General features: G+C 40.0%; 1 protein-coding gene across 1 annotated transcript; it reads left to right on the top strand.

Moving 5' to 3' along the window:
• Positions 1-1,172: 1,172 nt before the first annotated feature.
• On the top strand, positions 1,173-9,792 carry tsr1 (TSR1, ribosome maturation factor). Its single transcript, XM_011482414.3, has 15 exons — positions 1,173-1,325; positions 2,277-2,380; positions 2,461-2,689; positions 4,029-4,163; positions 4,272-4,726; positions 5,097-5,241; positions 5,337-5,515; positions 7,419-7,633; positions 7,717-7,876; positions 7,946-8,056; positions 8,126-8,258; positions 8,845-8,961; positions 9,120-9,260; positions 9,345-9,419; positions 9,523-9,792. Exons 1-15 carry the CDS (start codon positions 1,199-1,201, stop codon positions 9,699-9,701), a joined length of 2,505 nt encoding a protein of 834 aa, XP_011480716.1. The 5' UTR covers positions 1,173-1,198; the 3' UTR covers positions 9,702-9,792.
• Positions 9,793-10,902: the final 1,110 nt, after the last annotated feature.

Raw genomic sequence — 10,902 nt, 5'->3', positions numbered from 1 at the left:
AAATTTAGTTATCCAACTCTGACTTTGTTTTTTAAAAATTTTCTTTCAGAAATGTAACACAGTTATCAGACATTTTAGAAAAGCTTTAAGTTTCTTTTAGGCAAAGATATTTCAAACTTGTTTTTTTTTTATACAACCTGTTTATTTGAGCTTTTTCAACACCTTAGTAAGAGAACAGGACTAATAAATGAGACATTCAGTTTTTTAATCATCCCCATGGCGATGCCACTGGATGGACCATAAAGGCTGTACTGGAAGACACACAGGAACTACATTTTTAAAAATGTTTCTTTGTATGTGATATTTGATCACTTTTTTACTAAATGTATTTTTTTTATCCCTGCCTTTAATGCGTTTCCTAAGTTATTTGTGCCAGGCTGAAACATTTTTCTCAAACGTCAATATTGATGGCAAACTGAAAAGCTATACTCATTAAGTATTTAAATTTCCACTTTGGAAATGCTTTTTGCTATATTTTCTTAAACTTTAAATAAACCTATTCTCTTTTGCTGTAGAGTGTCCTGGGATTACACCTTTTGTGAAATGGAAAGAAACTGTGTCAAAAAGCTTAATTATTACATAAATGTCGACTGAAAATTTAGTTTTCGTCTCTACTAAAAGTGTGTTTTTTATTGCCTAAAGTTTTCCCTTAGGCATATTTGTTTTTATAGTGGTCAAAGATAAGATTTTAATTCTTTAATTTTCTCCAAAGATTTATTGAAGCTATAGCAGGCTTGTCAAATGACATCCTTTAAAATAGAATAGAAATTGGTTGTCAAGTTATGCTTGAAAACATTTTGTATTCGGTAACATCTTTCTCGAAAAATACATTTTATCTCAAGGGACTTCCTGGTAAAATAAAGGTTAAATAAAAAGTCTGCACATAATAGTAAAAAAAAAAACAACATCTGTTTTTTGCTCCCTTTTAAAGAAAAGCATCTGATCATATACCAAATTCTTCACACAGTGCAAATCTGTTACAAATACATTGTAGGGTGTTACATTTTTGTTGAAGACAATTTACAATGCTGTGCGATTTAAATATTATTACATTATAACGAGAGAGAAAATCCAAATATAATGTTCCAAATTTTTTGACTTGCAAGACTTTTATTCTGAAGAAGACAACGTGGTCCTAGAAACGCCTCTTTCATGACGTCAGAGGATATGCGGAAGTTCATTTCGCCGACATTCCCACATGGTGAAAATGGCTGCTGACGGGGAAAAACAGCAGGGCCACAGAGCTGGCATATACAAACAGAAAAATAAAGTACACAAACATGGTAAACATCGGACGAAAGGTGACATTGAAAGAGAAAACAAAGGTAAGTGATGCTCAGTCACGACGCGTTTTTCTTCTTGTTGGAGTATCTTGGGGCTGCTGTTCCTATGCGCACGTGACGACGTGCCTTTTTTTTAGTAGGTTTTTTGAATAAAATCCTGTCACGCAGTGTACGTGGAAAGTATATTATTAGAAATGAACTGGTTAAAGCTCTCTGAAAAATTAACACGAGTCCATAACAGACGAACTATAAACGACCTTTTTGACGACTTCTTATTTGATATATTGACATTTGATTTATATTTATACATATTATTGCAGACTGAGATGGATCTTCGGGATCTGGTATTTCATATTGAAAAGCTAGTTTTCACGCCTTTAGTGTTTTATCGGTGCATTATTATCATCCATAACAAAGTAATAAAGAGAGATGAACCTTGTAAAAACACAGCCACTTTGTTAGGGTTTCTTTATCCCCATTTAATAGGTGATTACTCTTCATTTTTAGCTAAACAAGACTACTTCCAAATGTGGATTCTTAAAACAGTTTATATTAGAAATCTTGTTTTTTGTACCCTCTGTAGTCAACTCAGATCACGTAGTTGCACTTTTTTATTATTTGAATTCTTGGATTCATAAAGATATCTTCCTTTTAAACTGTAAAGGCTTTATTACTTAATTTAGTTACTTTTATGAAAGACGATAATTAAATTATGTATTTTTGCTTAACATATGATGTGATTTTATGTGATTTTAGAGGTTATTTTTATCCTTAAAGATAGTCAATCTTTGTTTTGTAGTTTGCAGTTTTATGCTTCAGTATTACTGTTTATTAATCACATTTTTACCCCCTCCCCCCATTCTTTCATAACAGCTCCTATTTCTATCTCTGAAAGAACAAACGAACCACCGGCAAAGACGATTCTGTATTTACCTTTAGGGAACCACTTGCAGCACACCACCTTTTGCATATTTGTGTTTAACTGTCCCACAGGGAGAGTTTCAGTGACAGCCCTCACAAAAAAACAACGGAAGGAGCTGAAGAAGATGGACAGAAGGCACAAGGCCAACCAGCTACGCAGAAATAAGAAGGACATGGTATTTCATGTACTGTTTGATAAAACAATACCTCACATTCTTGTTTGATGCTACAGACTTTCTGTTTCTTGCTGTTGTAGATCCTGACAGAAAAGCGGCGTCTGGGCAGCAGGGACGGACCTCCTCATTTGGTTGTGGTGGTATCCCTACATGCAGGAGCGGATGCTGGTGCTGTAACTAAGCTGCTAAGAGAAGAAGGCTCTGGAGGAATTGTGCAGCAGGAGGGGTGCATCAGTGGCGTTAGCGACAGCTTTGGGCTCATTCTGCCTCGTTTCAAACTGAGGTTCACCTTTCTTAGTCAGAGCACAGGTATGTTTTGATTGATGTAAAAAAGAAACTTTGCTTTGATACATCGTCATAGTTAACTTGAATTAAAAAAAAACCTTTAGAAGCAAAGAGAAAAAGCTCATTTAGAAAACCACACAGCTGGGAAACATGCTACTTAATGTATTTTCTGGTGTATAAGTCGCACTGCAGTATAAGTCGCAGGACCCAAAAAATACATTATAAAGAAGAAAAACTCATACAGATTGCTCCGGAGTATAAGTTGCACTTTTGGGAGAAAAGTCCGACGTTACTGACCAAATTGCCAAGCCCGGTATAATTTTTTATTCACACCGAACGCAATGCACACTCAAATTCGCGTCCTCTCCCTCTTTTTTGACATGCGTTAAATTTGTAACCTCTACCTCTTTTGACACACATCAAATTTGATGCTCAACGCTTGTCCGAAAATGTGTTTGTAAACTAGATGCTTCTGTCGAATGAGGGAGAAGCATCCGTCATATTTTTAGCCTCACTGCTACACAAACTGTTTACTGTATATTTTGTTTATAATCAAACAAGCAATCAAACTTTATTTATAAAGCACTTTTCATATAAAATGCATGGAAGACGTTGAGAGATCAGGTTTGTTCATTTTGAAAAGTTCTACAAAAGCGTCTGTAATCATATCTCCATGCCTGGGCTCATGAAATCATTAAGTCTTTTTTTTTCTTACGGCAATCATTACCTTCAATACTGCATGAGCTGCATGTGATTGACGGCGCCACCAGCTGTACTTCCGTGTCTTTGTGACCCAGTTTGATTACTTACTGTCCAGTAATAGTCCAAGAAAGGGGGGAAAAAAAGTATTGTCTCGATTCAAATAAGAAAAATATAAAGTATAGGAGGAAAAAGATCAGATTCCATGTTTGTTTTGGACAGCAATTCTTCTTCTGCGTTGCTATCAGTAGCAAATACTGATCCACACACCTGCAAGGATCGCTATATATAGGTAGCTGAAACTGGAGTTCCACGTCAGCAGGTACCAATTAAAAAGCTATTTATAGCTCTCTGTGGAATTTGTAGTTCAAAAAGGAAGCTTAGTTAATGTGTCATGAATAGCATTAGAGCAGTTAAAGCAGGTTGTAATAAAAGCACAAACATCTTTATTGAGATCCTTTTTGAACAAGTAGGACTTGATTTTATGTAAATGTCTGTTTGGCAGACATTTTGGCAGGCAACATTTCTGTCCCACTAGTTTTATAACTAAAAAAATGATGTTAGATTTGAGATTTGTATTTACGTTGCAATGATTTTCTGTCCTCATGACTTTGTGATCATTTTCTGTTTCCGCGTTCTGAAACCTCCTGGTCTGGTTGAACAGCTGACATGCACTCCCTGCTGGACGTGGCAAAGATTGCAGACACCCTGGTGTTTGTCATGGATTCTGCTGAAGGTTGGGACAGCTACGGAGAATATTGTCTGTCATGCCTCTTCGCCCAAGGCCTCCCCAGCCATGGTTAGTTTTCCTGTGGTGGACAAAATTGACACTTTTTTGAGGGTTTTATTATCAACTTATTATTTTCTTGAATATTTTGTAACTTCTTGTCTCTCAACTCCCTCCCAGCACTAGTGTGCCAGGGTATGTCAGACGTTCCTGTGAAGAAGAGGGTCGAATCCAGAAGAGCTTTGTCAAAAATAGCAGAGGTCCGCTTTCCAGATGCCCGTCTTTTCCCCCTGGACTCTGAGCAGGATGCAACTCTGCTTCTCAGACACCTGGGATCTCAGCGACAAAGAAAGCTGGGTTTTCGTTCCAGGCGTTCCCATCTTATAGCACAGAACGTTACTTTTTCACCCAACGGCCCTGTAGAGGGAACCGACAGCGGGCGCACCGGCCTTGGCACGCTCTGTGTTTCTGGGTATGTTCGAGGCCATCTTCTTGGGGTACACCGATTGGTGCACATCAGCGGTCACGGAGACTTCCAGCTCAGTCAGATTGATGCTCCATCTGACCCACTTCCACTCAACTTAACAACACCCAGAACGGCAAAACCTGGAAAAATCCAAGAGGTGGAGATGCAGGTAGGTGTTCATTGACTTTTAAATACTTTAAAAAAGGATGTGACAGGTTGAGTCCAGTTTACAAACCAGATAAATTTGCATATTTTCTTACACGACAGAGAGTTAAATCAGAAAGGTTTCCTGCTTGGATCTCAATGTTTTTAAGGATCTCTTAAATTAGCTAACTTGACTTTGACCTTCATTCCTTCATTCAAATCTGTAAGGATGCATCAATAAAACATGTATTACTGTAATAGTGTGCAGAATCAATGCATGTTCTTTCTACTTAGAGTTAAAACACAGACTTTATCTGTCGTGAAAGTGCATTTTATGCTATTTAGGATGTTTAAAAAAAACAAAAAACAACTACAAGTTTTGTTTGACCCCACAGGAAAGAGATGTTACCGAAGCTCCTGTGCGAGTTCTCATGAAAGCTGACCCCTCCCTCAGAGAGAGTCTGCAGTCAGAGGCCGAGGTGGACCCCATGGACGGCGAGCAAACATGGCCGACAGAAGCAGAGCTTTTGGAGGCTGAAGGTGCAGAAACACAGCTTGTACTGCCTGCTTTATCAGACAGATAACTGATCAAAGAGTCTGAGCGCGGAGGATTGAAAGTTCTCTTTATTGTTCAGAGGCCAGAAAAAGCAAAACCATGAAGGTCCCCAAAGGAACATCAGACTACCAAGCAACATGGATCGTTGATGACAATGAGGAGGAAGTGGATGATTTAGATGGAGAAAGCAGTGATGATGATGATGACAGCATGATGGATGAACCTATGGATAAAGACGATGAAGAGAATGACTCCCAGGTATACATTTAAGGATTTATTACAATCTGTAAGTGGTCCAGTTGCATTTTGTTGTTATAGCAACAGCATGGGTGATGCAAGAGGGACTCCAAACATGTGAAGGATGAGCATATTGAGCAGAAGGTGTGGAGTGTCTGTGTTTCTGGGGCTGAAACCTGCATACGTGACCCACAGTCATTGCACGCTGCTGGTTGGAGGCACTGTTTGTTTTCTCAGTGTCCGTCTGTGGCTCACCGTGCCAGGCTGCTTACCACAACACAACAATAGTGTTTGGAGCAGGGGGTCCCGAGAGAAGCCTCCTGTCTTCCTGTCTTGTGAAGCAAACTTCCCGTCTGGACGAAGGGAAGGGTTGGCCATTTATTTCTTTGCAACTTTGCTTGAAAAGAAACTGGCGAACCTTTCCTTATGCAACCGGTTCCTTAGGATCTGGAGCTGTTATTAGCACTCACAGGAATACCTACCTCAGAGAGGGTAACAATGGAAAAGGGTACTTCAAATGATGAGGATTATTGTTATTGTGCAGCAGGGGTGTCGGAGAACTTTTGAATCAACCCCATGCAGAGTTCTTTCCGCTCAACCATCAGGCTTTGACTGCACTATGCCAGCTTGATGGCAGAGGTGAAGCATGTGTTTTCTAAAGGTTCCTTTCCTTTAGCAAATTAATGACATGGAAGTTGAAATTGTAAGACAAGAGAGGATGTCCTGTCCTGAACATTTGGAAACTTGCACAATATAAACACAATGCAAATATTAGACAGTGTGACTCCAGGGAGCTCTGAACCCGCCTACACAAACAGACACAAACGCCATCATGAACACAGCTGTAGTTTTTGGTTTTGCTCAAGTTATGCACTTGATTTAAGCTTAGAGACGTTGTTTTGTCAGCAGAAATGTGATATGAGTTTTTAAACTCAATGAGAGGAAAATCATTAATTCTAAAATTCCGACCTGGATGCAGAAATAAAAAGTTTTAAAAGAAGAAAAAAGTTAAAAGATTTATTAAAAACAGAACTTTGTGGTTTGCTAGTAGATGGCAATGGCAACAGGGTTAAAACTGTGATTATAGTTGTAAAAAGAAAACTGATTAATAAAAGGATTAAAGAAATGAACATACATATCAAGAAATGACTTAAAAGCTGGGAAAATGATTTATGTAATGGCAGAAAGATTACAACCAGAACCATGCAGGTGGGAGAGATGGCCTCCAAAAATAAAAAAAAATCAATAAAAACATTTGTCATGGTGGGAGTTTAGGATTTGCATTATGAAAGGGTTTTGGTTTCGTTGTATTTTGTAGAAAATATCCGCTGGACAGTTGTCCAGCTTGTGTTTCTAGACCTTTTGCTATGAAACAAAAAAGAAGATATTAGGTTAAGTCTGAATTCCTTAGTGCGCTTTATATTGCGTTCACCATGTTTTTGGCTGTGTAAATCTACAATTCTAAAATCCAGTGCCCTAGAAATTTCCCAGAAGTCTCGATGTGCAGTGGTGATCACTAGATTGGTGAATATACCACAAAGCATTTCATTTGAATGATTTTTCAAGTGAAAAATATGTGAAAAAAATATTTCAATTTTTTTTTTATTAACCATTGCAGTTTACAATTTCAGAAAACAGTGAATTCATAAAGTTTTTGTAAAATGTTCATATTTCTAATGTTACGTCATATTTTCCATATAAAAAAACAAATTGTGAGCATGGCGTCCGAATAGCTTCTAAAATCCCGGGCACTAGATGATAGAGAGTTTTTAGTAGAAAGGTAGTGGGGAGGGAATTCAGACATAGCCTTTGTCTTTTTGGAATTTGCTTCATCAATAAAGTTGGCCTCCTTCAATTGATTGCAGTCCCCTTTGACATCATGATTTTACTCTAGAGCATCAAAACAAACATTTTTTCTGCTTAGGAACCTGATTCAAGCGGCGTCTCAGAAGAGGAGGAAGACGAAGAGGAAGAAGAGGAGGTGTGCTCCACAGAGAGAGCAGGAGCAGATCATCGCTATGATGAGAACATGGATCAAGCAGGAGAAGAAGAAGGTCTGAAACTCTACCGGGAGGCTCGATCCCATGAGATGTTCCCTGATGAGGTGGACACGCCCCTTGATACACCTGCCAGAACCAGGTTGGTGTGCTCTCATGTAGGACCTTTCTCTGCTGCCCTCTTCAGATACCACCCCATGACTTTTTTTTGTCTTTTACTCCAAGGTTCCAGCGCTACAGGGGCTTAAAGAGTTTCCGCACCTCCCCTTGGGACCCCATGGAGAACTTGCCTCACAACTACTCGCGCATCTTCCAGTTCCAGAGCTTTGAACGCACCCGCAGACGCATACTGGCAGAGGCTGCAGCCGAGGATGAGGGCGCGCTGGTAAAAGGAGACGCCATTTTCATCTGGAACTGAACAGTCACTGGGTATTTGAACCTATGCTCGTTTCAGAGTGGCTGGTACGTGACGCTGCACATCATCAATGTGCCGTTTTCTGTGATCGAGAGTGTCCAGTCTGGAAAACCCCTGGTGTTGGTGTCTCTCCTGCCTCATGAACAGAAGGTACTGCTGCACGGTCACACAAACGGCAGTGTGCCACAGACCACACTGAAGCTTTTATTCCTTCCGCAGATGTCGGTGATGCATGTCTTGGTGCAAAGACACCCCAGTAACACAGAGCCAATCAAATCCAAAGAGGAGCTTGTGTTCCACTGTGGATTCCGGAGGTTTCGGGCTTCCCCGATATTCTCTCAGCACACATCAGGTAGGACACCTGTCTCTCCTGAGCTAAATGTACAGACTTCGGCCAAATCCACATTTTACCCCTACAGCTTCGCCCTACCCCTAGTTATAGGAAATTGCTTCTTTTGATTCGGGCGTCACTCCCACTCAATGACGTCATCAGTAGTCACCGGTCATCCACATAAGCGCGTAGCTGCCAGCACTCAGAAAATGCACTTTCAAAAAGTACTGCTTAAACAAAAAGTCATTAGTTACATTTACATGTAAATGTCTGTGCTTCAGAGCACACCCCATGAAGAAAAGCGCTTCTCCTCCACGGCACAGCGTGGCATGGATGGATGGCGCGCACACACACACACACACCCACCACAGGGGTTTTTCATTCAAAAAACTGTTTTGGGCACCCCTATAATGCCCCCACAGTTTGAGGGATAGGGAGCAGCCAGAGAGATAGGGGAAGAATTTGGATTGGGACTTAGAAATCTCCAAAATGCCACGAACACCAGTTCAAATGCCAGAAAAAACGGTAACAGGAGCACTAAAACTGAATTATGTGCTTTTACATTTATTATGGCCAATAATTATTGATTGTTTAACTCCTTTTTTAGCCGACAAGCATAAGATGGAGCGCTTCCTGAGGCCCGATGCTCCCACTGTGGTGTCGTTGTATGCCCCCATCACCTTCCCTCCTGCTGGAGTCCTTCTCTTCAAACAAAGAACAGACGGTGAGATGTCAAGACCCGTTTGGATTTCTAAAACAGATTTTTTTTTTTTGGATGATCATCTTCTTTCTATTTACATTTTAAAAGCATTTTGTCTGTGTCAGTTCATTTCACATTAAGAAACCTGAGGTAGATCAGCAGCAGCTGTTGTTTCCTCACAGGTGTGCAGGACCTGGTGGCTACCGGGAGTCTGCTTAGCTGCGACCCCCAGAGAGTTGTACTGAAGAGGATTGTCCTTAGCGGACACCCTTTCAAAATTAACCGACGCTCAGCTGTTGTCCGTTACATGTTCTTTAACAGAGGTGAGAGGACGTCCCAGCTGCTGTGATAAAGTCGGGTGTGTGTTTCCTTGGAGTGTAAACCCTCTTTGGTTGTGTTTGTGTCAGAGGACATCATGTGGTTCAAACCAGTGGAGCTGAGGACAAAATGGGGTCGCAGAGGCCACATCAAAGAAGCATTAGGTGAGATTATATTTCCCCAAATTTTGTATTTTGTCCTTTTTTGTTGTTGTTGTTTTTAAAGTTTTGTCTTTTGTACATCCTAACTTGTGTACTAAAATTGCAGGAACACATGGTCACATGAAGTGTGTCTTTGACAACCAGCTGCGGTCCCAAGACACCGTCCTGATGAATTTATACAAAAGAGTGTATCCTCATTGGACGTATGATCCATATGTCCCCTCCCCCTCACCTTGGTTCAAATCAGAGGTTACTGTGGATTTGGAGGACTTGGAAATGGAATAGAAGAAAACCAAGGAAGAACAGGGAAAATAACAGCAAGAATAAATGCATGATTCAGTCAAAAAGTGTCTACAATAAAGTTATTTTCATGCAATGTTTTTGTCTGGTTGAATTGAAGTCACTTAAAGTCCTACTTCAATCATCTTCTGATCGATTATGATTATGCTGTTTTTAGCCAAAAAAACCCCACCAAACTGTTATCTTGGACATAGTTTCTGCAGAGCGACAGTTCATTAGAAATTGGCCTAATGATAGATATTCTTGGCTAGAAGTTGGTGCATCAGAATGGAGCAGAGCAGGGAGCTTGTGGCCAGCCGTTGGACGTCCTACATCACATATTAAAGCTTTACCATCATTTTATTTATTTTTTCCATCTACTCCTGATTCACAATGATTTGAATGAATACATTCTCAGAAATGCCATTTTAAGATGAATTTGTTTTATACATGTCCTCCATCATGAGAGAAATGCCACAAGAACATGTTACAAACACCAAAAACTTGATTTTCATTTGGGTTTGTGTGGCCACTAGATGGCAGTCATGGCTCAGTAAAAGGCTTTCTCACTACATTGTAGGAAACAGCTGTGCCTGTTTGATACTTGAGATTAAACAAATCCAGGGGCTGTTACCTCGACCGCTTGTAATAATTCTGACATTCAGTCATGTTTCAAGCTCATTATGCTGGAAACTTGAAGGGATGCATAGGTGGCAGAGTCCCTGTAGCCACATTAAAGAAGCTAGAACAGGACAAAGTAGGTATTTAGATAATGTGATGTTTGAGGAACAGTAATTACACATAAAAAAACTTCACAATTGTATTTTGAGCAAGGTTTCTGTGTCCAGAGAATGATGATTTACTTTAGAAATGTAGAAAAATGGCAGATGTGGAAACCCTTATAATGAATTGAATATAGGAAATGACTGCAGCACATAAAACAAAAGTAAAAAAATCCAAACACACGTTTTCTATAGTTTACAGGTGTGAACATATACAAATAAGCAATGCTTCTGCAGTTCCAAGCACCCGGCACTTTCTCCAAGGTGGTCTTGCCCTGACCCAGAGTCTCTTATCAAATCCAGTCTCCATACACACGCGCACACACACACACACACACACACACACAAAAACGGATCATGACCTCTGCTATTTTAAAACTCGACTTGAGATGCTCCACAATTTTGCATCCTTCCCAGCCCATACT

This window comes from Oryzias latipes, chromosome 13 (genome assembly GCF_002234675.1).
Source record: "Oryzias latipes chromosome 13, ASM223467v1".
Classification (NCBI taxonomy): Eukaryota; Metazoa; Chordata; class Actinopteri; order Beloniformes; family Adrianichthyidae; genus Oryzias; species Oryzias latipes.
This window is presented reverse-complemented; position numbering and strand designations above follow the sequence as displayed.